Below are 27,878 nucleotides of genomic sequence, written 5' to 3'. Positions count from 1 at the left end.
TGTGTTTTTGTGTCTGTCCTCCTGCAGGCCTGAGGAGAAGATCAAGATCTTGGAGAAGAAAGTGAATGACCTGATAAAAGAGAGCTGCATGGCACAGAGCATTGGAGCCCTACAGCTGGTCAGAAAAAAATTGATATTAACATCTTCGTAGGGTATGGGGAAAAGGCCATCCAATCAGAGACCTAAGCATAAAGGTATTATCAGACGCCCCTTACATTTTTGACCAAGTTTACCACTGTAATGAAGCTTTTATTAATTGTCCATTGGTTGCTTTCAGAGTATTTTTACCTCAAGAATTCTGAATGTTTCCTTTGACATCTCAGCTCTGATTTCCTCTCTGTGCTCTGATGTTGTTGGCTTTTTTTCTTGTCCAGTCCTTCAGGTACTTACCCTCCAACATGGATGTGATTGAGTGGCTCGCTGCATACTACATAAAGACACATTTCTTTGAAAAGGCCATCCAGTACTTTGAAAGAGCCAAACTCAGACAGTAAGTTGTCACAAATTTTAAAAAGATAAAAAGCATGAATATTAAACCCACATACATGTGGGTTAAATTAATTTTAGTCGCATCTCCTTGCATTTCTACTTAACCCAGTGCCAAACATTATTTTTGATGTGGTCAGGTTTTCAAAGTTATCGTATCATCCTGAGAAATATTTGTACCATGATGTCTGCACTTCTACACTTTCCTGAAATGATGGAGTGATTTTTCTGATATTTAATTTCATTTTGATTCTTGTCTTCTTTCATCAGAAAGCTTTCTACACATCTGGAAATAGTTTGGGGAAAGAGGACAGATGATTTAATTTTGTTTGCCTTCCAGCTGAATTTGAATATTTTTTGTACCAATTTCATTCATATGAAAGTTAATTTAATCTCATGTTCGAGCTAAACCCCACCCATGCAGAAACCTCAAAAGGGACTCAAAAAGTGGGCAGGAAGCATGGATGTTTGAGGCATCTATTAGAGGGCATTAGCTTTTTAAAATCATAGTAACAAGATGTATCCCAGCAATTTGCATGTCTGTCTCTGTTTGCTTTCCAAGACTCAGGTGTTTGTCTCAACAACAAATGACGTGTTAAATCATTTTAACTCATGACATTCAAATTTTCCTAACTTTGAATGGAAGGAAAGAAAGATGTAGGGAGAGGTTAGGGAGGGAGGGAGGAAAGAAAGAATGGAAGTGAGGAAAGAGGTAGGGATAGGGGGACAAAAGGAATGAAGGAGGATAAGGTAGGAAGGAAGTAAAGGGAAGGAATGAGGGAAAGATGAAGGGAGGGACTGAAGGAAAGAAGGAAGGAATGGATATAAGGAAGGATGAATGGAGAAGGAATGAGAGAAGGAAAGAAAATATGTAAGAAAGGAGGGGGAGAAGGAAGATTGGAAGGTTGTGAGGAAGGGAGAGAGGAAAGGAAAGGAAAGGAAAGGTTTATAAAATTCAAGACTGTATGATGAATAGCAGTCAGTGTTTCATAAACATCAGAATTGATGTTAACATCACCTACTGTAGTTTGCAGGTCATAAACTTGATAAAAAGTTCTGTGCTGGGTGGGTCTTCATTTTTGTGATTATTTGTTTTTATTTCTCAGACCTACTCAGGTGAAGTGGCAGCTAATGGTGGCGAGCTGCTACAGGAGAAGTGGTGAGAATGAAACTCTTTGTTACATTTTATGCCTTATGAAAATAGTGTGTTACCATATTTTCTCTAATAATTCTTATCTAAAATCCGGATCACGTTGTTATTCCTAGATCCTACCTCTTTGTCAGCTTGAATTCTGAGTACCTTAAACATCAAAAGTTTTCTACCAATTCAAATTGTTTGCAACCTCTTAGGAAGATTTATTTTTCAGGTTACTTTAATGCAATACAACTGGATAACAACTCTCTATCTGGCTCTAAACATGCCTTAAACAGTAAATTTGAAGTGTTGTAATCAAAACAGAGATGGCCGCATGATTTGATAAAACCAGAATGACACTTTAAAGTTCAATAGGGAGCCTCAAAGCTGTTAGGATGCTGTATATGGACAAATACAAGCTTAGTTGGACAAAGTATTATTATTTAAATGATAATTCCAACAGCCTACTAGCAGCAGCATTTGCTCAATTAATTCAGTTAGACTCTTGGAGTTTCAGAAATGTGCTCATTTAAATTGTGTGTTTTTTTGCTTTACAGGAAACTACCAGAAAGCTCTGGAAACCTACAAAGACATTCACCGTAAGTTCCCAGAAAACGTTGAATGTAATTCATCCTGGTTTTTACACCATTTACAACATTAATTTCAGTAACCAGAGACACTTTGCTCATCAGAGTTGACAAAAGTCAGTAAAAGTGTGAGTTTTTGTTAGGCCTGCGGTTCTTGGTGAGGCTGTGCACCGATACGGGACTGAAGGAAGTCCAAGAATACGCCACAAAACTGAAGAAGGTTGAGAAGATGAAAGAGATCAGAGAACAGGTACACCTCTCAAGGTTTAACACCTTTACAGTTTAGGGGTACATAAATGTAAAAAAAAAGACTGTTAATGAGCAGAAACTTTTACTTATATCATTGGAAGTGTCACAGAAAACACCAAAAGTACAGGAAAAAAGCTGCAGTTTCATCACAAGAAAAAACAAAATAATGACAGTTATTGAATAACAGGTGATCTACTGGTGCTGTTGTGCATAAAAGCAAATACTAATCAACAAAGATAATGTTTAAATTTATATTGTGTAATAAATGTTCCAGATGAACACTCAGGAGACTAAAAAGGCAGAGGAGCACATAAAACGATCATTACAGGCAAAAATTGGTGAATAAAAAGCTTCACTGTGAAGTTGAGCTGTTATAACCATATTTTATTTTTCACAACTTTATTTATAATTTTTCCACACATACAGAAGTAAAGTTATTACACTGATTTTTCCATAGTTGGGCAGCCTTAATGGGTGTATAAAGCACAGTGTGTTTAAAGAGATGAAACAGAGTTAATTATGTAGAAATAAGGCAAGCTATGATTATACAGCTCAGGGAATAGAAAAATTAAACAATGTGTGTAAAAAGGACATCTTGTCAGCGTATGAGCTGTCTTCTTTATCAATATACCATTTAAATCAAGCAGCACATTTGATAAACAGCCTCCTAAATGACCTCCTTGTTCTACAGTCAAATATTAAAACCCTTCATGAGCTCTCATTAATTTTCTCTTCTTCATGTCTTTGCATCCTGATTTTTCATTGATTCCAGCTCATGAATGCGCTGATTGAAAACATGATCACATCCTCTCACCATAAAATTGGGTCAGTTTTCTCAGCAGCTTCAGAAATACATGAAAACCAGCTGTTCTACTCTTTGTTGTTTTTCCATGAATCAAAATGTTAGAGTCTGTACAGCTGTTCAACATGTTGTGCTGGTTCATTAGAAACATTTGATTTGTTTGTAGTTAATGTTTTTAGGCCACACAGTGTTGTGTTTAGGCTGCTCCCATGAGATATCTGTATAGACTGGATAAGTACTTCATCATTAGTGTAGCATTATCAGGAGTAAGACTATCAAAATTTTCAATACTTTGACCCTGTTTTATATAGCAATGGTTTAAAATGGTTCTGTCTGGGTGCTTCAATTCACTCTAAAGCTTTATAGATAAGGTCTGTCAAAAGCAAATATTTTGTCAGTAGGTTCATACATACAGTCACATGTTTCTTGCAGGTGTTTAATGTAATACATGCAGGTTAAGCCATCCTAGCTGTTACAATTTGCTTTTTTTCTCTTGTTTTGCTATTCTAGATCTACTCAAATGCTATAAAATCACACCATGCATCCATTAACTGCATCCTTATCTAGAATGATGCATTGACCTATGTCAAACAAGAATCAGTCTAGTGAACGACACTGGCTATGGTCTAGGGTCATCAAAGTTTCACAGGAAGAGAGACGTTAAAAGCTACAGGGACGTGTGCCATGGTGTTGAGGAGATATTTGTCATAGCCAGGAACAGATGAGGAGGATGACTTTATTAAACCCCGAGCAGCTGGGCTTAAGTTAGCCCAGAAATGCTATTGGAAACTTAGAAACAATCCTGCAAACAGACATGGAGACAGAGTCAGAGTACGACCTTTAAAATCCCCAAATCTCCAAACTGTACGACACAGAAAACAACTTAAACTCTTTAAATCTGCTCAGTGTGGGGTTTAATGGAAAGGAATACAATTTAGAAGAGTAAATTACTAGTTTTTAAATATTTGCTTAGGTTGGATGTGTTTTTGCTGCCAAAATGTCCATATCCCTCTTTGCTATCTATCTTTATTGCCTGTTGCAGTGATATTCCTTCTTTGGACTCAGTCAGTTTTTGTCTGGCTTGAGCTGGAATTTTTAGAGAGTTTACACATGCCTTTTTAAAATTCATCCATACTTGAACATTTTCTTTACTTGATTTCAGATTTGAATGTTTCTGCACAGCTTTTTGAAAAGGATACTGGTGTCAGCTTTTTTCATGTCGAGAAACTGTCTTGACTTAGTGCATGTTTATTCTCTCTCTTGTCTGCAATTTTGATGTAAATTTCTCTATTTATTCCTACTTTGATCTCTTCCTGCAGAGGGTGAAGTCTGGGCGAGAGGGCAGCGGCAGAGGTCGAAGAGAACATGACTCATGGTGTATTTTAAGAATGGGATGGGCTGTGTTTCAAGCCTCATTCTCTTGTTTTAAACTGTTCTAAATAAGCTAGTCAAAAACATTTAAAATCATATCACTTATAGAATCTAGACTAGATTGCTTTCACTGGTCACCAGTGCATGATCAAAATGATTTTTAATTGTTTATTAGTTATAATTTGTTTCAGACATTGTATTTGTCCGATAGATTTTAAACCGTTCTCACAGAAGAAAAAAAAAAACATCTTCAAAACTTATGACGGAAATAATTTGAGAAGATATAACTCACTAATGCACAATTTCAGTACTAACATTGCAGGCCTGGGCAATATAAAGAATCAATTTTATAAATAAAATGTATTTTTGGAAATGTGAAAATCCAGATTTTAACTTTAATGATTTTAACCTGTGGAAAAAGATCCTTCTTTGATACACACACTGCTCACATACAACCAGTGTTCTTAAACACAGGTTTTTGAGGACATTTGTATTAAAATGCACTTTTGACCAAGTGCTGAAAAATCTTGATTTGCCACAGATTCATTAGAAGAGATGACAAGAAATGACATATAAATAAAGAAATGCAGTATTCTTCTGATGCTGATATTTGCTAATTGCTATTGTACAGAATATTCAGTTTTCTGCTGTTAAATTTTACTGAAAACATAAAAAACTTGTTTTGAGCCGCTTTATTTTTCTAAAATCTATTAAAATTGCAAATCAGGTTTAGTGTAAAAAAGCAAAGTTATCATATCACCCAGCCCTAGTACCATGGGTTTATTTATACTGAGAGATTAAAATTTTTCTGAAAAAAAAAAAAAAAACCAACATGATAGTTTTGAGTTAAAGCTCAAGTGGTATCCTGTTTACAAAATTAGCATTTTTGAAAGTTGAAAATATTCTTAAGAAAATAAACACAGCCAAAGAGAGCAGTCAGAACACTTCTGTCACATAAAAGTCAGGTTAGGAAACCCAAGCATGGTGTTTGTGTAAACACTTTATTTTTTTAATGATGAAATAAAGTAACAGAGAGATGATCCTAAAACAACCATTAGATTGTTATAGTGTCAGAGCTGCAATAGTTAGCAACATAAATATCATTATATATCATGGATTATTTTCCATTTGTTCATCTGTCATAACGGAAAAACAAACTAGCCCAGACAACAGTCTGACATAATGGGTAATTTTGACGTCAGTGCTTGAAAATGTAACAGGATTTGGATGTGATGCTGTAATCCTGATCTATTTCCAGTTAAGCTACTTAAAGGTCATATAGGTTGTCACAATTGCAGAATTTTCAACCTTAATTTATACCCCTTAAAAATATAAATACATGTTTAAATGTCGTGGCCACAAAATTAGAAGTACTTGGAGAATTTTTTTTGTCTTTAATTACCAAGCATTGCAAGCAAATGTCTACACACCGTCTAATTTGCACAAATGCATTGGCAACATTTCAGGACAGAAACCTCGCCAGTATGTCTATGCAGTTAGACGGTATCGTCTCCTCTGGTCTATGCTTATTTGTAAATCACATCACTGCAGCGTCTCTATTTTTATAAGATGATAAATGGACTAATATGCCATTATTTACTGAGATGTACATTTTAATAGACTTCTGCCACTCTCTCTTTGTTTAGTGGCAGCTTTGGGGTTAAATGGTCTTGAAAAAATGTCAAATTATCCAAAATTTTGACAGCCTTAAGTCAAACACCTTCCTGAATTGTATTATTAATCCTACTCGGCCAACTTAATTCTTACATCCAGCCCGGATAAACAGACCTCATGCAGATTCACAACGCAGCCTCACATCACTGCAGGATAAAACTCTGAGCTATACGAAGATTTTAAAGCCTCTACAGACATATGAAAGGATAAACTTCCCCAGTTTTAGGCTCTCCACAACAGATCAACAAACACAGACATATTCTGCAGACTGGCTCCATCTCTGGAAAACTCCTGGCTCCTGGGCAGAATTTAAACTCAATCCAGTCAAACCAGAGAGCTGCCAAACACTGTAACGAGTCCCAGCTTTGCTCTCTGGTGCAACTGAATGTCTGCACTGTAGAGTAGTTAAATACATATCAAGCACCTGTTCATGTGGTGGAGACTTCGCTCAGCCAAGACTTCCATTATTCTCCTTTGTCCTGATAAATTAGATTAGAAAAACTCAAACTCTTGTGTTCTGTTTGCTCCTTTTTATTTTTTTCCTGCCTGCATTGTTTTTCATTCTTTCTATCCTTTTGTATTGAGTCTTATGCTTTTAAGTTGTTCAACTAAACTCCAAACTCCTCTTTTACTTTCTCACGGCTCATCAGACACGGACGAAACAGGTGAGAGAGCGAAGGTGATAAAGTGCCTACAAATCATTTCTCAAAAGCTTTTTCATAGATGTTCATGTCATTCCTTCTCCCTGCAGTTATTTTTCACTCTAACTCTGTGATGTTTCTTTCCTTTGTGTTTCTGCTGTTCTGCTTTTTCTCTGGCTTCATCTGTAATCTCTGTCTGCTTCCTCTTGGCTGAGAAGATTCTCAGTCTGAGCCCAAACTACTCAGTCCACTGTTGGACTCAGGGCGAGGTATGTAACATCCTTTCTCCAGAGTAAAAAATCCAAGTGTAGATTTTAATAATGCCATTTCGTTTTAGTAGTTTCCAATTTTTGCCACTAAGAGGATTCAAAGAAATTTTGATGAGTTTTGAAAACACATTATTTTATCTGTTACCAGCACATTCACCTCTGATGTCTTTGAAAAGATGTTCTTATTTAAGTTACAGATTTTGTTTCTTTGTCTTTGTCCTCTACAATGATTACATGAACCCCAGCAACAGATGTGTTTGATCTAATCTTCCTTCTCTGCATTATTGCAGTGATAGTGTCTTAGTTGAGAAACAGGCGCAAAATAAGACAATGACCATTTGATTCCACAATAAAGGCTCAAGGCTCATCTTTGGATTATATCTACATGATGTCTAAATATATTTTTAAGAGTCAAACAAAACTTTTTGTGCCTTTTTGAGACCTACAAACAGCACTATAACAACCTGCTGATAGACTGAGTTTATTAGTGCACTAAGTAAAAATGAGGCCCTTTTTATAAGACTTAAACTTTAAAAATACAATGAATTCTCCTAACTTTGCTGAAACGTAAAGGTGATATACATTGGTCAGATATTTTGGCAAAAGCTTTTACATTTGCCAGGACTGATAATGATCTTTTTTTAGCTATAATCTCTGACACTGATATTATCATGGATCCCTAAATGACTGTATTTATTTCGCACTTTACATAAAACAGTGCCACATAAAGAACATAAACAATCAACAAAAACAACCTAAATTCTAAACAGAAGATAAAATAAATTAATATTAACATAGAGTGTTCTGTAAAGGTTCACTTCCAGCAGTCAGTGCTTCTTTTTATTTTGCTGTTGTTTGGTAATCCAAATAAATTGAAGTTTTTTATTTGCCTATTTATTTATTTTAAGATTATTTTGGGGCTTTTGTCTTTATTGGGTAGGGCAGCCTGTAAGAAATAGGAGCTATAGGGAGAAAGTTTTTGAGGAAGTTCACCAAACATGTATTGGTGCCCACTCTACCAACTGAGCTAAACCGGTGCCCTGATTTTTATTTTCAAAGATTATTTTTTGGCCTCTATTGTGACAGGACAGCTGAACAGAGACAGGAATAAGGGTGAGTGATAGTGGCTGAAGACATGCACCGAATAGTGCTGGGATCGGAGAATCTATCCCTTGACCAGTTAACCGTGCAAAACAGATGGATTTGCCAGACTCTATGTCTGCCATCTGTCATGTCTGACATATAATCAGAATATATGAAACAGACTTTCTGGTGCATCAGGTTAGTGACCAGTGCGTTGAGTACTCAAGCCTCTATATATGAGCTCCTGCTCTACCAAATGAGTTAAACCAGCTAGATAAGTCAGATAATTTTGAGCAAAATATCACACTTCACTTATCATTTTTTACAGTACTGTATTATCTGCTGAAATTTTGTAATTTTAAAATATGATCAATCTATCAATAGTATCAAAGTATCGGAAAATCAAACAACCTTGGTATAACACATTGATTTAGTCTCGATGGCTTTTTAGAGGTCATTACCTTTTTATTATTCGATGTAAACCAATCATGCCTGATAAGAAATACAAATCCTTTAACTACTAAACATTACCCAAAAGAAGTTTGCATGACTCAGCATAAGGGAACGGTCAAAACTCTCTTCCATGATGTCAACATTCAAATTCAGAAACCTAAGTATACTGTTTGTGTCAAAACATCTGAAAAAGGTCCAGAAATCTCCTGACAGGCAGCCGTGATGTCGGACTGTGGTTGGTTCAGTGTTTGCATTGAGAGTTCACACTGCAGAGGAGGAAGCCATCGCCCCAAACTTTCTGTCAGATATCTGAGAAAACCTCTACTGCACCTTTGAGTTTCCATCTTTTCTGCTAAGTCAGCGAATCTTCAGCTCTGTAAATGGAGTGTTTGTGTCAAGAAGAAAGTTATGCCTTAGTCTTTGACCCACAACTAGAAAAAACACTTTAAAAAGTCCAGTTATCACCTATATCCTTCTTAAAATATTTGTATTTTAAGTCTTTGTTATTGCTTTCTATTGTTTTCCTTCTCTTCTTCTCCTATGAATCAGCATTTAGTCAGTGCATTTTTCTAAATTTTTGCTACGATTGATGGTCTTGAAAGTTTCTTGGATGGGAGTTTCAAGTATCGATCTTCTTCTCTGTTGCAGAACTATTATTGCCATTTGTGCTGAGGAGTCTGAAACGTAATTACATAATTTTATATGTGGAAACTGTTGCACATGATGGCTTTTCAGCCTGGCTTCCAACCTGCTGTATCATCCCTCTTTTCCAACTCTTGCAATTGTGGACTGTAAAATAGAAACTCCTCTGAGACAGTCCAAGAAAAGAAAAGAGGAAAAAAACATTCCCCAGGACAAGTTTCAGTTTGACAGCAGTTTGTGAGGCCACAAGTGAGACATTTCAGCCCGTGAGGAAAGGTAGAATATCAGGCCTCCTGTTTGTCAGCTCTCTGCGTCCTGCTATCAGCTGTTTAAAAGCTACCTGGCAGCCAGATGTGGGCTGCTGCTGTCTGTAATCACATCTGTCCTTCAGCTCACTGGACCGCTCTGTCAGCCCATCACCACAGCCTGGAACACACACATTTACACTAAAACACACAGTCACATACATTTCCAACATATCCATAAACCTTGTGTGCAGTCTGAAGTGATTAGGGTCTGAGGCGGTTCTGGTGTTCAGCTGAGCTCAACAGTGCAGGGTTTCCATTGTCATATCCTGTGCTTTATAATGTGCCATACATTTTCAGTAGGAGACAAAATTATGCCAGTTGAAAAAAGGGGATGTAGAATAAGTGACTGCGTAAACATTAACCTCCTTCAAGCAAGTATTTAGTAGAGTCATCTTTGGCTGTAGTCACAGCACTGAGTCTGTGTGGATAGGTTTCAATCAGGCTTGTACATCTGGACACTGCTATTTGTCTCCATTCTTCTTTGCAAAACTGCTCAAGCGCTGTCAAGTTGCATGGGGATCTGGCATGAAAAGTTATTTTCAAGTCCTGTCAGATTGAAGTCTGGGCTTTAACTCAGCCAGTCCAGAACATTCACCTTGTTGTCTTTAAACCATTTCTGCGCAGCTTTCTCTGTATGCTTCAGGTCATTATTTTTCTGCATTCATTTTACCTTCTACCTTTACAAACCTTCCAGGGACGGCTACCTAGAAGCATCCCCACAGCATGATGCTGCCACAACTATGCTTCTTTGTGGTTATGTGTAATGTTTGGTGTCCACCAAAAATAGATCTTGTCTTAAGTCCCATTTTGGTCACATCAGACCAAAGAACTTTCTTCCACTTGACCATGGAGTCTCCCAAATGCCTTTCGGTGGATTCCAGTCCAGATTTAATCTGAGTTTCTTCAACAGTGGCTTTCTCTTTACCACTTTCCCATAAAACTTTGACTGGTGAAGAACCTAGGCAACAGTTGTTGAATAATTAGTCCTTCCCATCTCAGCTGCTGAAGTTTGTAGCTTCTTCAGAGTAGTCAAAGGTGTCTTTGTGGCCTCTCTCACTAGTCTTCTTGTGTGGACTCTTCTGCAATTTGTGAGGACAGCCTGATCAAGACAGATTTACACATGTGCCATATTTCTTCCAGTTCTTGATGATTGATTTAACTGAACTCTGGGGGATGTGCAGTGCCTTGGAAATTTTTTGTAACCATCCCCTGTCTTAAACTTTTCAGTAACCTTTTCTCTGAGTTACTTGGAGTGTTCTTTTGTCCTCATGGTGTAATGGTAGCGAGGGATACTGATTAGCCAGTGACTGGACCTTCCAGACACAGGTGTGTTTATACTACAATCACCTGAGACACATTCACTGCACTCAGGTGATCCCCATTTCACTAATTGTGAGATTCCTAGTACCATTTGGCTGGACCTCTGTTGAATTGGGTTAGTCACTTTAAAGGGGTAAATATTTATGCAGTCACTTATTTTACGTTACATGTTTTTATTTAATTGACATTACTTTATAGAAATCTGTTTTGACTTTGACATTAAAAAGGGTTTTTAGGGGAGCAGGTGGCCTAGTGGTTAAAGGCGCTCCCCATGTACACGGGCAGCTCAGGTTCGAATCCGGCCTGAGGCCCTTCATCGCATGTCTCTCCCCCACTCTTGACCCTGTTCCCGACTCTATCCACTGTCCTCCTCTATCTAAAAAAGGCACAAAAAGGGTTTTTAAATTTTTTTTGGTCAATAAAGCCAAATTATATTGATAATGATTGATAAAAAAAAAACAATGAAAGTGTAAAACATCCTAGGGGATGAAGTACTTTTATAGCCATTTTTTGTAGAACAAACATGATGCAGAAGTTGCGGCAAAAGCATGATGTAGAAGTTTTAACTAACATGAACCACCCTGTCATTTTCTTTTCTGGATCATTATGAGCATTTTTTTTTTTCAGAAAGCTGAATGAAACTCCCCCAGATATTTTCAAACACTCACAGATTTCATTTTTTAATGTCTGCAAGTCCTCCAAAGCATTGCCTGTTTGTAGATCTTGTATATATTTATGCATACTTGCTTTGTTCATGTTTTCCATTGTAGAGCTACTGCTCTTTTCGCACACAGGAGACACAAGTCTGAAAATGCACACTCGCTCTTCTCAAAGAACATTTTGATAAACGAATATACGTAATGGACAACTATATCAAACAAGCAATCATCAGTTTTGTTATTCAGCTTATTATAAGAACTCCTTTCTTTAAACACTTAATAAGCACCTTTATTACCCTAAAATGTGTCCACTTAAGGGCCAGATTTAGAGTGGATCTTTCAAATAACCATTTTAATTTAATAAATAATTACATGTATTTTGTTTGGAAAGAACCCACTCAAACTCTCTATCCTTCTTATCATGTCCCAGACCGAAAAAGTCATACAAATACCTCTTCCTGGGGCTAATCAGCAACACATTTCTGGTTAAATTGCAGGAAACATCAAGCTAAAATAATCAAACTCCAATAGATGAACTTAAGTCTCCATGTGCTGAAATCAAACTTACGGGAAGCTTATTAGAAAGCATGCAAAGAAGTCAAAATACACAATAAAGATAAGAAACTATAAATGCTTAGCCTAAACATGGAAAGCTCCAGGGTCTTATTTGGAGGATTATTGTACTAGTATCAACTTCACATATTTATGTGTTAGAGAAACATTCATCCCACGTGTGGGAACTGCTGAGCTTCACTTGCACATACAAAGATATTTCATAAGTTTGTGTCTCTGTATGATAAAAAATCTCACATCTCCACCATATTTACTTTTCACAATGTGAGAAAAAGGAGTTACTTTCACTTTGACCTTTGTGCATTTTGAAGTTTGTCTGCTTCAGTGTGAAACTGAAACAGATGTGAGTGTCTGTAGAGTGTCTCTGTCATTCTAACCTTGTTCATAACAATGATGGTATGAGCAATCATAAACTGCAGTAATACACTTCTATTAAACAGCTGGGGAGAGCCATTTGTATAATTGTGGCTGAATTAGGAGATGAATGGTCTCTTGCTTGGTTTTCAGTTTATATTTGTTAACTGACCAAGGGCAAGCAGGCCACGTTCACATGCGTCATGACACCATGAGGTTTAGTTTTAAGTTTCATCGCTGCTCTCTAACAAAACATGAGTCTTTCCAGCTTTAAGGAACACCTTTTAAATGTGTCTAAATCTAATGTGTACGTTTGTGTCATTGCAGACAGCAGCTGCAGCAGCAGCAGCAGCACTAAAGGAGAGTGTCTGAGCACCAAGATGAGGTCACTTCCTGGTTTGCATGAGCCGTATGAGGCGAGCAGCCCAAAAGAATTAGGTAAGAAAATCTCCTTTTTTGATTGTCTCTCTCTTATCAGTGAAATGGTGCAAGCTACCTCATGTAGTCTCTTTAAAAATCTAGATGGCATATTCCAAGCTACATCATCTCTGTAGGATTCTAGAGAAGCACCATCTTCTAAGCTTTGAGAATTGTTAGGTATCTTCAAATTTGTGTCCTAGTTTAACATCTTAAATGATTTAGCTCCTTACCCACTGTTACCCTTTACCCACCAAGCCGGTTCTAGGGCTGGTTCAGAGCCAGAGCTTAGCCAAGCACCAGTTCCTCTGTTGTCCATGGCCGAAGAACTGGTTTTGGTCTAGAAAGACTAGTTCCAGCATGGAACCAACTCTTTGCTTACGTCTGTGGCCAGGGGAGGTATTAGAATGTACGACAAGGAAGAGTGTTGTTTTAAAGACTCAAGTTTGAAAGAGACTGCAAAAATACAATTTGACAGAAAAACAAAGCAGAAGTGGTCAGATGAGGTTACAAGCCAGGTTTAAATGCAAATTATGATATGATCCATAGTTACCTGTCTCCTTATACATAATCGCTGTTCACAAAAGTCATGACGAGCAACAAAAATCCAGTGACTTCAGGGAAAGTGCAAAAAGCCAACAGCAACACTTGAAGCGCAACAGGATCTGCCATTTGTGTTGTTGTTCCAGAATTCGGCACCAGTGTTGCTGGGAAAACGGAGAATCACAGTTACATTTACCATGATGTCATGACGTAGCTGTCATGACAGCCTGTAGAAAAGCAAACAGGTCTTTGCCGATTCTTAAAATGCACCAACTCAGAACCATCTCAGTGGATGCCTTGCCATCATCATTTTAAGCTCTCTCTCTTTTTAAACTAAAGTATGCGCCCTGGCTCCTTCTTTTCCTCACTTAAATCAAAGTGAGAGCTGTTGAGAGGGGAAGAGCATACATCGTGCTGTAAAGGAAGTAAAGGTGCGCTCATTTACCACCCATGAAACGATCAAAAAGATCAGTGTACAGCGGAACTGTTTTACCTAAATTATCTTGTTTTCATGATCGTGGTAAGCTAAGATTGTTACTGACACTCAGAAACACGTCTGGAACATTTTCTGACTAATAAAACCTTTGTTTTCCTCATGTGTAGATGCATCTTACATGGACCCTCTGGGGCCGCAGATGGAGAGACCGAAGACGGGTGCAAAGAAACGGGTGGAAGATGACGGCTTTGTAGATGAAGAGCTGGGAGATGATCTGCTGCCGGAGTAGCTGCTTTCACTGTCTGCCTTTACTGCAACTCTCAACATTTTCTGTTTTATCTACTCTTTAAAAGGCAGGAAAAGTCAGCACAAAACAGAATTATTTTAAACACAACTCTTAAGTGAAATGTGACAGGATAAAGACTAGGGCTGGGCATTGTTAAGAACCTCACAATTCAATTCGATTTCAATTCTTTAGGTTGCGATTCGATTCGATATCAATATCAATTCGATATTGATTTAAGTGCTTCAATGTCGATTCAGTAAGAAGCAGAATTACACAAATAACTTGTTGACAATGTTTTAATAATTATTTTCAATCCCATGTGAACATATTTGGTAAGTCACCTCACATTTTTGAGCAATAAAACATCTGAAAATAAAAATTTGCAAAATAATAACTTAGTTGTGCAGATGGAGTACAAAAGTAAAAAACATGACAGTTCTGTATTAACACTGAAAAAGTAAAGTGCATGTAAACTTAAAGACTATTTCTGTCCTCTTGGAAATTGTGATAAACCTCACATAACATGGTTACGGTTGGTTGTTGTTGTCTGGTCTAGTGCGGCCTTCGTCCATACAACGCAAATCACACGCACAGCGGCCCCCACTGGCCAGGAGGTGAATCGATTCAGAGGATTTGCTGAATCGATATTGAATTGGGGGAGGAAATATCGCGATGCATTGATTAATCGATATTTTTACCCACCCCTAATAAAGACTTTATTTTCCAGAGATACAAATGAGAATCCAATGACTGCTGGACTTTTCTCCTGAGTTGGCCATCTTTGCCTTAAACCTAATGTCTTTATGACAAAAAAAGGATGAATGTCATTTAATATTAACACATATCTCTATAAAATTAATACCCACAAGCTAAAAACAAGGTATTAAGGATGATGCTTACATTGATATCTGTAACTGTTTAGGCAGGATTGTTTTTGGTCTGTGCTCCAGCTGAATACATTTCAAATCAAACAATTTTAAAGTGATTGAAGTTTCAAGATTTACCGTTAATCTAGAAAAGATTACATTAATTTAAGAAAATGAATATGACACATTGAATATGACTTCAATGTGACTTTATTATGTGCAAACAGTGCAGTTTGACCAAAGATTTCTCAGCTTTGCCTGACAAAAGTCTCAGTAAAATCATCTTCAGGGTACATTAGATAATTTCCTCTCTAACTTTATGTTCCTGCAGCCAAAGCTGACCACAGGTTGGTTGTGGATGGGAGTCCTATTATCATGGAGATTAGGTACATACTGGACAAAGTGAGTAAATTTGTGAGCTTTTTAGACATACTTTTCCTCCCAGGAGTCTGAGTTCTTTACCGCTCATCCGATCCACATGTGAACGCCCTCACACCCTGAAAGCCTTGAATCCAGCGCTGGGGCACAGAGCCAAAACAATGAAAAACATTTCACTGTCCTGATATTTTTGACTGCCCTGTACATTTCTGTGTGTGAGCGTGGGAAACTTCTGGAAAATCCATCGACAGTTAGAAACAAACCCAGCATATTCCATCCATTTTGAGCTCTGTTCCTTTATTTTTTATACAGTTTGTACTTTTTCTGAAAATGTTGGTGTAATATTTAATTTAATGTTATTTATATTTTTTATTTTATATTATATTTTATATTTATTTGTTCTAGTCTTTCTAGTTTTATGAAAAGCGCCTTAAAAACAAAATGTATTATTATTATTAAAGTTGTTGATGTACAGTGTATCATATTAAATTATTCATATGAAACTTGGGCTGTGTGATTCTGAGTTAATAAACCTTGAGATACTCTGAGTTATTTAAGGTTATAAAGTGACAGTCTGAGTTATGAATGTGAAGCTTTCCAGGAAAAGCAACTGATAAAGAGGAGATTTAGAGGGAAAACTGCAGTAAATTAGGCTTTAGCTGGCTTGTTATATGGTTTATATCATTTAAAGCACTGGTGCATTCATCTCAATGAAATAACTAAATGAAGGGGGGTACTGAAGTCACAAAAATGCACTTAAAACATTTTTTAAATGTGTCTGTTTGTGGTTGTTTGACCTTTAAAGTTGTAGCTCAAACTGAGGCAGAGTTAAGAGGATTGTCATACCTGGATTAGGGCTGAGCAATGTACAGAGTTTTTTTAGATAGATGATATTGATATTCTGTCAAATCTGGTGGATGAACTGCACTTTTTATTTTATCATCTTATTCATCTTCACTTGCTGGAATATAAAATGACAGACCAGACCAGCAGTAACCTTGCATAGCAGATGGATACGCTCGTTTCCGAGTTTGTCACTGGTGAATCCATCTTGCAAAGCTCCCATCTGAACCGTTTGGGCCCGCTTAGAAAGTGACAGAACCAATCAGTGATGAGGGGCAGTACTTTCTGGCACGGTGGAGTCATGAAGTATGCAAGTAGCAACAAGAGACCAGTGCAATTATGGCGGAAGACATTCACGTGGATGCTGCTGAAGCACCAGTTTTTATCAGAACTTGATGAAAATTATTCGTCGACGGAAGAAAAAAGAACATTGTTTTCTTTTCAAAAACGATAAGCCGTGTACTGACATGCCTAAAGTCACCATGGTTCACGTTATGCAGTTCCCTATAGAGTTTAGTTCTCGGTAGGGGCTAAGTCATGTGTTTTGTTGCTCTGATTGGCCCGTAAAGATGTGACAGACAGAACGTTCATCCAATCACCCTCCGAGTTTTTTTAAGGCTCTGCCTTTTCCCAAACGCTGTGTATTAGTGGTTCTCCAGATGGATGTGCGAAACAAATCCATCTGGCATATCAGGTTAGACCAGCTGGATTTTGCACCACTTTTTAACCACTTTTCTTCCTTTAACTGCATGCAAGGAAAATGGAAAGTATACCATTAGTGTGACGATTGCCACTGAGTGCTGGTTTGACTGGAAACACTCCACAGTTTGAGAAAAGTGACAGGTGGAAGAATTCAGAGGGACTCACAGGCTGGGAACCTGTCTCACAACAACCAGCAGAGGCCAAGATCTCAACTATCACATTATAGCTAGTAGATGTGCAAACTACACATGGCAAAAACAGATGGAGAGCGACACAGCCGCACAAAAACTGCACATTGTTGACTTTGCTGAATACAGCAATCATCATGTAACCTTGCAAAGCAGTTGGATACGCCCGTTTCCTTGTTTTTCACTGGCGAATCCATCTCGCAAAGCTCCCATCTGAACCGTTTGGGCCCGGTTAGAAAGTGACAGGACCAATCAGTAACAAGGGGCAGTACTTTCAGGCACAGCAGAGTCGTGACGTAAACAAGCAGCAGCAAGAGCTGGTGCAGTTATGGAGGAAGAGCTTAGCGTGGATGCTGCTAAAGCACCAGTTTTATCAGAACTTGACAAAATTTCTTCATTACAAGAAGAACAAAGAACACCAGTGAGTTGTTTTCTTTTCAAAAACGACAAAAGTCGAGTACTTACATGTCTATAGTCGCCATGTTTCACGTTATTCCTCAGTAGCTGCGCATGCCCAGCTCGATAGCTGCTACGTCACCTGTTTTGTTGCTCTGATTGGCCCGTAGAGATGTGAGACAGAACGTTCACCCAATCACACAAAGTTTTTTTTCAAAGCCTCTGCCTTTTCTCAAACGTTTCCTATTGAATCTTTTTGGATGGGTGAAACACATCCATCTGGCGTGTCAGGTTAATCATCGTGTACAATGTTGGTAAAAATGGTGAACAAACCTTTGAGTTTACTGTCAGTGCAAGATGTTAGAAATCAAGCATAGCATTAGTCCAGGCAGGCCATGGAGTCCAGCGCTGCCATATAATCAAGATCAGCTGATCTCATGCAAGCCCTTATCAGCTGACAGCAAGCTGATTCACTTCTAAGCACTATATTGGTGAATCCCACTCATGCTGCCATATTTAAGCTGTTCTAGCCTGGCTAAGCATTGCTGCCCCATCTGCAAGTTTTTGAGACCCTCCTCAACCCCAGCTCCTCTTTCATGCTACATCTAACTTTATCAGTGTCATTCTGTTGTCACTGATGCCTCCTGGGGTTTTTGCTGCTTCTCTCTGCGCCTCAGGCTTTCTTTGTCGGAAAAGGAAAGGCAGGAACATGAACTGTTCCTGTTTGATGCTTTTTATGAACAGCCGCACTGCCAAATACAAACAGCAGCAATAACAGCAAATCAAAACTGCTTTTAAGAGAAAAATTTTATAACCACAAATCATGTCTGTTTCTTGACAAAGTGGCCTTGATTGAACTGGGAGCAACATCCCACATGAACCGACCATGTTCCAGCTACAAGTTTGTAACTAAGGAAACTGAGGCTTCTCCAAGTCTATGAGTCACAATACTGACTTCAGGGGCCATTCTGAATTCCAAGATCAATATGCTTATTGACCGCAAGTTCATCTATTGGAAATGTTTAGTCTAAATGGGGGATTATCATTTGAATCCATCTTTTATTTGTTCCATTCCTCCTATGTGGAGTTGTGACAGCTGGAGCCAATCCAAGTTATCATTGGATGGGAGGTGGGGTGGACCCTATAATTTATTTTAAATGTTTAGTCTGAAAGGGGATTGTCATTTGATTTATTTAATTTCACATTATTAGTGAAAATCGCGTTATTGATACAGCTATGTTACCATGGCTACAAAAAGAGAAGAATAGAAGCCCCCGAGTAATTTGTTGTTTTTGATTATCAAAAAATGTTATAAAAAAAAAGTTAAAGAATGTTTTTAAATGACTAAAATACATTGGCAACTTTTGAGAAAATTGTTGGAACAGGCAAGGAGTAAGGTGTTGTCTTGCTCCTCACTGGTTCCACCTTCAGTACCTTTCCAATGTTGATACTTACATGAGTGATTTAAACGGTGCTTCCTTTTTTGTTAAAAATATGAGTAAAGATGCCACCAAATATTCCATTGTTCCTTTGAGATGTGGTGTCTTGGACTTTGATTTTTGCACCTGTGGCATCAAGATATCAATCAATTGATTTTTCACTACAATCCAGTCGAAGTTTATAATCCCTGGTTTGCTCAATAGTGATGACCATTAAGTATTTCTTCATAAGACATAATATTAATATCCTGTTTTACCATTCAGTTAAAATACTGAGATATCCAGTTTCGCTCGCAGTGAACCAGATTCTGGTGTGCAGTCATGATTCAGCCTCAGAGCTCGCAGACTTCCCACTCTGCTCTCACACACACTGCGCCCTTTTATCAGTCATGTTTAAAACGGAACTTTCTCTGTCCGTACTTCAGTCCCTCTCTGAGAGGTGGATCACGCTGTGTCTGCGCGCACAAACGTCTCCAGCGGATTTTACGCACACTTCACAGGAGAGGAGCACCAGGAGAACTCTGTTGGTGGCATTTTCTCGTCTTAAACGGAAGGCAGCAGATGTTTGTAACTCCCTACTGGATAATAGTTTTACATTTTGATGCAGTTATTACTCCTGGCGTCACTGTGGATGAGTTGTGCTGAAATGTTTCCTCAGCTCTGTTGGCGGCGAGCCTGTGCTGCGGTGTCAAAGCCAGGACTGTGGACTGTTTGCCGCTCATTTTCCTAAGCCTCAAACATTTCCCTAGATTTTAACAGAGCAGAGTCTCTTTCTAATGGTTAAAGGGGGTCTCGTATACAAAGGGATTCTTTTGACGAAGACGAAAAGATAAGGCAGGGATTTTCTCTTTGGATTCCGTGTTTGGCACATCACCGACCGTACGCAGAAGCGCCATGGAGCCGTATCGTCTCCACGTCACGCTGCTGCTGCTTCACCTGGTCCTGGTCGTGATCGGCTGGCCCGTCGGGACTGGACGGATCCGGAAAAAGGCCACTAGGACCCGGTCCTGCCTGGACCTGCCGGAGGAGATTCTGGAGCAGATGTTCGGGCGACTCTCGGTGGGAGTGATGAGCGCTTTTCATCACGCGCTGCAGCTCGAGCCACAGGACAAACTAAACCTCACGTGCCCGACCACGGCGAGGTCCCCAAACAGCAGCAAGAGCCGCCTCCCGATCAACCTGCTCAGCATCTCTCCATGGGCTTACAGGTGGGCACAGGTGTAATGACACTAAATGACTCTGTTAGGATCTGAGGCTTTTAAATCAGTTAGATTTGTTTTATACTCACAGTCTGTCCTTGTGTATTTGTCTTTCGAGAATTATGTATTTATTTATAGCAAAAAGCATCTCATTACAGTTATTTTAAGCCAAATTCACCTGTCAAGTTCAGTTACAGATCTTATTTCAAGATGTAGCTGAACTACTTCCTGGTAGTTTTATGCCTCCTCAGGATATGCAGCTGCAGGAAGTGTACATACAGTAGATCAGTTTTTGACCATGCTTGGCAACTTAAAAATGTAGTGAGTTTATCCTTGATCAGAATGGGATTTATTTTATTTTAACCAGGAAAACCTCATTGAGATCAAAAATCTCATTTACAAGAGTGTCCTGGACAAGAAGGGCAGCAGCACAACAAAACAAAGTTTTAATACAATCCCTCAAAGCGTTGGTAAGATAAGTCATTCATAGTGACCTTGACCTTTTACTGCTAACGTTACTGTACAACCCATAAAATGACAGTACCTGCAAAGGATTTGCAATCATGAAAAATGAGATAAGCACAACCGGATCACTCCCAAAATCTAATCAGAGCTTCCTTATGCCATTTCTGACATTTCCTGAAAATTTCCTCAAAATCCGTCCATAACTTTTTGAGTTATGTTGCTGACAAACAAATTAACAAACTAACAAACCCTGCCGATCACATAACCTCCTTCGCGGAGGTAATAAAACAAACCATCACTTTTCTATTACAGATGCAGTGAAACCACACTGTCATATATTATTACGTAGCAAAAATGTGATTGTGAACAAATGCACTGTAAAGACTACATCATTTTCCTGGATCATAAATAATAACTTTGTACGTTTCTCTCATACAAGTTTAATTCCTCTGTATGACTTTCAGCAGGTTCCTCCTGGCCACATAGGCACCCTCTTATGATCTCATTTGAAGTAACAGATTGTCTTTGTGCTGCAGAAAAAGAGGACTAAATCCATCCCAATGACTAAACTTTTGCCTTAATGTATGAGAAAAACACTCATTAAGAATTGAAAATTCTAAATTTTAACAGAAGGGGAAATTCCAAATATATTCTAACAAAAAGTTTGCAGAAAAAATGGAAGTTAAACTGTTATGATGCTGACAAAAGGTTCTTGAAAATCAAAGTTCCTTAAGCAGGAAAGAACAAATCTGTTGATGTCTTGTTTTGTTTTTTAAATTTCCAGACTCTCCTACGACCCCTCCAGGTATCCCCATTACATCCCTGAAGCCTACTGTCTGTGTAAGGGCTGTCTGATGGGACCGCACGGCGAAGAGAGCGAGCAGTACCGCAGCACGCCGGTCTATGCTCCCTCAGTCATCCTGAAGAGGACGGGCTCCTGCCTCGGAGGACGACACTCGTACATGGAGATCTACGTCTCTGTGGCGGTGGGATGCACCTGTGTGCCGAGGCTGGAGAAGGACAGAGACGGACAGAAGAGCAACCAGAGCATGGAGAGAACGGAGAACAAGACAGGACGGAGAAGACTCGTCCCTGTGAGGAAGAAAGTATGACGATGACTGATGGTACAGTTCTTCAGACTTTTTGGATCCTTTTCAAGAAGAAATCACTGAATATTTAATTGAAACAACATTGTGATACAGACGTGCTGCAGAAACCTTTAGGAAATATTTCCCACCTTTCACTGCAAATGATGACAGACTTTTGTCTCAATTTCTCATTATGATTCTTTGAACCACATTCTCCTTCCCAACCAAAATAATCATTTCATTTCAGGCTAGAAAGGATCTGTCTTGTGTCTGAAATCTGCATTCTTTGTACTTTATCCTGATGATATCACCACCACATCACAGGAAGTCAAGTTCTGTCATGTCTTTTCCCATCAGGCTTTTTTTTTTCCCTGATCAGCTGGAGGTTTTTCGATCAGCAGGACAACAATTGAGATGGATAGTTGACAAAACAGCGAAACTCATTGGATAAGTTCCTGTTGTGTTTGGGGAGGAAGCTGCACATTTTTACATCCAGGAGCTCTTTCGCCAAATTCTCCATGATCGCTCCTGCACAACAGACACAGAAACTTTTTTTTAAAACACTGACAGAAGAAGAACAGTGGGACTTTTATCAGCTCACAGTTGAGATTCAAATGAAGTGTAACATGACTGGCATGTAGTCTAAAATAATCTGTATAGAGGAACAAATAAAAAAGTGACGTGTTACCTTGTTTCAAGAAGTTAGCTTTACTGACAGTGGCATTTGAAGCCAATCCACAGCAGACACCATACTGGAAATGTCTCAAATTAAGGCCTAATCCATTTTTAGGCAGGTATTTTTTGAAGCTGATTTTTTGTGTATTTTGGCCTTTTGTATACATGCAAACAGCATTTTAGTTCACTATAAATGCAACCAAAGAGGTTGCTGCTCTATTTTACAGCATACACAAGTCAAAGACAAATATCTGCAGGGTGAAAACTGCAGGGTTGGATGGTAGGGATTTCCTCCCTTTGAATCTGCCATGTCCAATTAACTATAAGCCAATATGCCGATATCATGCAACCATAACAGATGCAACAGAACCAGAAGATGATAAGCAGAGGAGTAGAAATATGGATGAGGAATATTATTCCTGTATGATTTTGCTTGTAATTATAAAAAATAAATGACTTTTTTTCTATTTTATGCATCAACCACTGTGTTTCTTCAGATTGAGTCATATTCCTGAGGGTCAACAAAACATATTCTAACTGCACGTTTAAAAAAAATACATATATATATATAAATGTACCAGACTTTTTTGACACCATATGTTTATGACGAATTCCACTGATCAATATTGAAGAAGTATGGAAGCTTTAAAAGAAACCACATCTTTTTTTATGACACTGGTGTGCAGGATGCAAAATCCAAGCACACACTGTCCAACTTGCACAAATACATTGGAAATCTTTCAGTACTAAAATGTTGTCAATATATTTTGGCAAATTTACAGAGTGTAGGTTTTTGCCTGCATATTTTAACTAAAAACAAGAATATTAAGGGGCCTTAAACATCTGACAGGTATCAGTATGGTTTGATTTCCCTAGTGGCATTACTGAAGTTTAAAATTCAGGTTTTATTACAACCCTACCACAAACTGATTATTCTCTTCATGATACTTTTCCCATTTTTTAGTATAAGATGATAATAACTCAAGCCCAGACTGAATCAGCAGTAAAGCCCCTCTCACCTGTACACAGCAGCACTTTTCCTTTGCTCAGGTATTTGATGGTTTGGGCCACTTTGCTCAGACACTCCTCTGACAGGTACGGCGGGTCAGCGAGGACGATGTCAAAGCTCCGAGGAGCAACATGAGCAGGGAGAGACAGCGGCTCGTTGTAGTCATAGAAGATGAAGTCGTCTCCATAGGTGGCAAAGCGCCGGTCGTACTCCAACACGACAGCAGACACTTGGTCAGATCCGTCCACCATGCCCTGCTTCAGCTTCTGGTATGCACTGGGAGCACTCACACAAGCTATCCTGAGTGTTTAAGAAAATAATTACAACAGGTAAAACATTAGAGAGAAAGGACTGACAAAAGTAGACTAAAAGTTAGAGGATCATCCGTAAAAGTTTGTAAAATTCAGTGCTGTTGTTTTGTTATCCTTCTGCTTGTATGCAAACTTTGGGCTGAGATCTGATGCTCTAAAAGTAAGTGTTGGAATATCGGTATGCTGGCATGTATTTATTTATTTTTTTACCTTCCTCCCTCTCCAGCTTCCCGTACAGCCTCCTCAGCTAACTGAGTCGCCGTCTCATCACTGTACCAGAACTGACTCATACCCTGGAGGAAAGACAGGTGCAAAAATCTATCAAAGACCTGGTTAACTTTTCAGTATTTTTATAGTGGCATTGCTGCTGAATAAAAACCAAAAAAATAAAGTTTCCCTCTCCTGTCATTATGTAAACCTGGTAAACACACCCAGTCCTCCTCCACGGCTCCCACAGTGAACTGGTCTCCTGCTGTCGTGCTGTGATCCTGAGCCATCCTGGTCTCGTTGTAAAACTCCTGCAGGGCAGCCAAAGTGTGAGCGGACAGGGTGGGAACGTCATCGTCACTGTCACTCATGACTGTTTGAGAGGAAGACACTGACAAGAGAGCAGCTGTCCTTTAGAGTCTAAACAGAGATGGTCTTTTATTTTGAAGGAGCTGAAAAAAAAGGAAAACATTATCAGGAAAATATTTTTTTAGAAATAAAAGGAAAACATTCTTATTAATGTAATACACATGGATTTGTCAAACAGATGGAATCTCAAATTTGGACATGGTACTAGGAAAAATCGGACAACTTTGAAACTGTTTTAAAAGAACAAAAACCAGTGAACAGCAAGAAAAAACAAAGCAGAAACTTCTGCAAATACCCAAGCATATCAGTTTACATGAGCGAAAAGGAGTAAGTATAAACTTATTCCACTTACATGTCATCAGTACTTCCTAACTAAATTAAAAAGACTGTCACAACTTTACCATCAATTGTAAAACTTGTACTGCGAATATACAGTTTATCGCTCATACAGAAATCGTTAGTTTAACTAAGAGTTCCTGTAATATCTCTAAATGGTTATCGTCCTGAATGAAACGACAAAATCTACCGAAGATGAAACTGTAAATACATTTATAAATCATACCACTATTCACTTGTGCCTCTCGTTACCCCTGTAGAAACAGCTGTTCACCACCACAGATCTGGTATATTACTTCATTAACTGTCATAGCCTTAAATGTAAAAGAACTTCTACTGTTATCCTGCCCTGACGAAGCGGGATTTGCTAAGACAATCAAAACAACAACGTAGAAATATCAAAACAAAATAATACACGTCGAAGGAATCTAAAAAAAAAACTGTAAGAATGACAATGACAAGCACAGCATACCTGCAGCAACTCTGCTGTCATTCGTACTCCAGTGCTGCTCTGTTGTGAGCATGTGAGAAGTCGCACGTTGATGACGTACCCCTTAAACTACGGCTGGGGCGAGGGACAAAAGGGTTGGCTACGTTATCCCTCCTATCTCTATCTTTGGTTTATTTTCACCTACAACCATCATTGAAGATTAATGCTGTTCCACCAACAACAAATATCGTTCATATTTTTAAACGAATTTCAAACAAACCTGCCTCTAAATGGCTGTTATTTGTGTTTACATTTTGTTTTTACCTTCTGCCCATATTTTGTAGACTTCTCCCTGTTGGGCTTGACGCTGAGTTTGTGCCGTTGCGTTGCTTGTCAAAGCCAATCACTATGAAAACATATCTATTTACAGATTGACAGATACATTTAAAGTTTCTTTACTGGTGGGAAGTTTTATTCAGGTACATGTATCCCAAGTTTAGTCTTACACAAAAAAACCCTTGCATTTATGGAAAAATGAATATGCAAACAACAGAATAAATAGAAGAATTTTAATGTGGTCTTTTTTGTTACTTTGAATATGAATTGGTGATTTCATAATGTTCAGAAAAACGTCAGTGCCGTTATGTTGTGTTTACCCATTCTTGTCATTTTTTGAATGTTAAACAGTAAGTTCAATGTGTTGAAAATAAAGCAACAAAACTCAAAAATAAGAGATTTATATAGCGCTGCGCTACTGGACTGCAACTGCTCGTTTAAACATGAAAAAAGACAAGACTTAATGTTCTTTTAACCTTCTCAGGTTTGTAGTCTACATGTTTTAAGATAACATTTTAAACCAACCAAGGTACAATTAATACAGTTTGTGCTCCATAGTGTTGGTGCTTTTAGGATTTCCTTGCCCTTTCCCTGTCATTTCTGTCTTGAAGCCATATTTACTTGCATTCAGACCCTGGGCGCTTAAGAACAGGTTTTCATTGAGGCAATTTCTGTATTTTTCTCCATTAAACTTTCCCTCAACCCTAACCAGTCTCCCAGTTCCTGCTGCTGAAAAACACCCCAACAACATGATGCTGGCACCATATCTGGTTTCCTCCTGACATTGTGTTTAGAACTGAGGCCAAACAGTTTAACCTTGGTTTCATCAGACCAGAGAATCTTATTTCTCATAGTCTGAGAGTCCTTCAGGGTTTTTTCTTTTTCTTTCTTTTTTTTTTTTTTTTTGCAAACTTTGGGCTTTCATGTGTTTTGCACTGAGAAGAGGCTTCTGTCTAACCACTCTGCCAGAAAGCCCAGTCAGTCACTCAGCTGCAGTGATGAATGTCCTTCTGGTACTTCCCATTTTCACACAAGGATCTCTGGAGCTCAGATAGTGACCATCAGGTTCTTGGTCACCTCTCTAACTAAGGCCACTCTCCCCTGGTTGCTCAGTTTGGCTGGATGACCAGCTCATGGGAGAGTCCTGGTTGTGTCAAACTTCTTCCATTTGGGAATTATTGAGGCCATCGTGCTCTTGTGAACCTTCAGTGCAGCGGCTTTTTTCTAGCCTTTCCCAGATCTGTGCCCTTCAACATTCCTGTCTCTAAGCTCTGCAGGCAGTTCTTTAGACCTCATGGTTTGGTTTTTGCTCTGATACGCATTGTCTGGTGTGAGGCCTTCTATAGAGAGGTGTGGGCCTTTCCAAACCACATCTGATCAATTTCATTTACCACAGGTGTACTCCAATCAATGTGTAAAAACATCTCAGCAATGATTAAGAGAAATTAGAGACAAATGAGCAAAACTTCAAGAGATGTTGCAAAGGGTCTGACTACTTAGATTAGGGAGACAAAAAATGAATTTAAATGATTTCAGCATCAGACTGCAACATAAAACTGAAATTGGATTGGATTCACTTATCAGACATGTCTCCAAGTTCCATCTAATATCTAAGATAAAAAAGAGCTTTACAACTTTCAGTCATTTTAAGATCTTAGATTGAAAAAAAAGTTTTTAAGATGTTTTAAGGATATATACGGGAATCCTGATTTTAAATCAAAGTTTCTTTAACGAGAATAGACAATTCACTGGGATAAATAGTCACAAATAAACCCAAAGATATTAAAGATATCCTGAATATGTATTTGGAAACCTGAGGTTTAAACAGTCATGAGCTGACTGAAGTTTGTCAGATTTTACTCCTGTGAGTTGGATTCTAATTTTTGATTGACCTGATTCTGTATGTCCTGTATTCTCTAATTAAAAACAAGAAGTGCAATCAATAAATTTATTATTAAAGCAGATAAAACTCTTTCAACAGGCATGACAAATAATGAAAGAAACATCCGAGACCTGCACATTTTATACAATAACTTTATGTACACTTTTAAACTTCATTAACAAAACAGGCATTTCTACAATAACCAGGATAGTGCTGTGAACTTGGAGGGTTTCTGTCTCCAACATAATAATGCTTCAATGAGTGGCTCTGTTCCTTTAATATTTGGTTTGTTATTGCTGTCTGACAGTCTCTGCTTGGATCCAGTGTGACACGGAGGATGTGCTGCGGTAGAAAAATACTACTGAAATGAATCTGCTAAACTTCAGGAGGCCCGATTCTCCTGATCGAGGGGCTGCAACATAATCCTACAATCCAAAAAAAAAAAACAAGCGAAAATATCAAACTGCAAAA

At 38.4% G+C, this 27,878-nt stretch overlaps 3 protein-coding genes across 3 annotated transcripts; 2 read left to right on the top strand and 1 right to left on the bottom strand.

Annotated features, from left to right (window-relative positions):
* Positions 1–61: 61 nt before the first annotated feature.
* Positions 62–14,654, top strand: LOC121522355 (intraflagellar transport protein 88 homolog). Its single transcript, XM_041806596.1, has 10 exons — positions 62–194; positions 375–490; positions 1,593–1,645; positions 2,179–2,220; positions 2,352–2,458; positions 4,579–4,612; positions 6,955–6,969; positions 7,164–7,214; positions 12,934–13,044; positions 14,170–14,654. The coding sequence occupies exons 2-10, from the start codon at positions 399–401 to the stop codon at positions 14,289–14,291; spliced, it is 627 nt and encodes a 208-aa protein (XP_041662530.1). The 5' UTR covers positions 62–194; positions 375–398; the 3' UTR covers positions 14,292–14,654.
* A 4,909-nt stretch (positions 14,655–19,563) lies between these two features.
* il17d (interleukin 17d) lies at positions 19,564–21,887 on the top strand. Its single transcript, XM_041806302.1, has 2 exons — positions 19,564–20,308; positions 21,549–21,887. Exons 1-2 carry the CDS (start codon positions 19,995–19,997, stop codon positions 21,874–21,876), a joined length of 642 nt encoding a protein of 213 aa, XP_041662236.1. The 5' UTR covers positions 19,564–19,994; the 3' UTR covers positions 21,877–21,887.
* Positions 21,888–21,912: 25 nt separating this feature from the next.
* eef1akmt1 (EEF1A lysine methyltransferase 1) lies at positions 21,913–25,317 on the bottom strand. The gene is made up of 5 exons (XM_041806301.1): positions 25,232–25,317; positions 24,279–24,506; positions 24,058–24,140; positions 23,547–23,836; positions 21,913–22,380 (listed from the first exon to the last, which is right to left on the bottom strand). The coding sequence occupies exons 2-5, from the start codon at positions 24,423–24,425 to the stop codon at positions 22,247–22,249; spliced, it is 654 nt and encodes a 217-aa protein (XP_041662235.1). The 5' UTR covers positions 24,426–24,506; positions 25,232–25,317; the 3' UTR covers positions 21,913–22,246.
* Positions 25,318–27,878: the final 2,561 nt, after the last annotated feature.

Source organism: Cheilinus undulatus, linkage group 15 (genome assembly GCF_018320785.1).
Source record: "Cheilinus undulatus linkage group 15, ASM1832078v1, whole genome shotgun sequence".
In the NCBI taxonomy this organism is placed as follows: domain Eukaryota; kingdom Metazoa; phylum Chordata; class Actinopteri; order Labriformes; family Labridae; genus Cheilinus; species Cheilinus undulatus.
Note: the sequence above shows the minus strand (reverse complement) of the source record. Positions and strands in the feature narration are given on the sequence as shown.

Coding starts and splice junctions, on each gene's coding strand:
- LOC121522355 (XM_041806596.1), top strand. CDS start 399: ATGGATGTGATTGAGTGGCTCGCTGCATACTACATAAAGACACATTTC. Junction 1,646..2,178: donor GAGCTGCTACAGGAGAAGTG/GTGAGAATGAAA, acceptor TTTGCTTTACAG/GAAACTACCAGAAAGCTCTG. Junction 2,221..2,351: donor AACCTACAAAGACATTCACC/GTAAGTTCCCAG, acceptor AGTTTTTGTTAG/GCCTGCGGTTCTTGGTGAGG.
- eef1akmt1 (XM_041806301.1), bottom strand. CDS start 24,425: ATGAGTGACAGTGACGATGACGTTCCCACCCTGTCCGCTCACACTTTG. Junction 23,837..24,057: donor GAAGCTGGAGAGGGAGGAAG/GTAAAAAAATAA, acceptor TTAAACACTCAG/GATAGCTTGTGTGAGTGCTC. Junction 22,381..23,546: donor AAAAGTGCTGCTGTGTACAG/GTGAGAGGGGCT, acceptor TCTGTTGTGCAG/GAGCGATCATGGAGAATTTG.
- il17d (XM_041806302.1), top strand. CDS start 19,995: ATGGAGCCGTATCGTCTCCACGTCACGCTGCTGCTGCTTCACCTGGTC. Junction 20,309..21,548: donor ATCTCTCCATGGGCTTACAG/GTGGGCACAGGT, acceptor TTAAATTTCCAG/ACTCTCCTACGACCCCTCCA.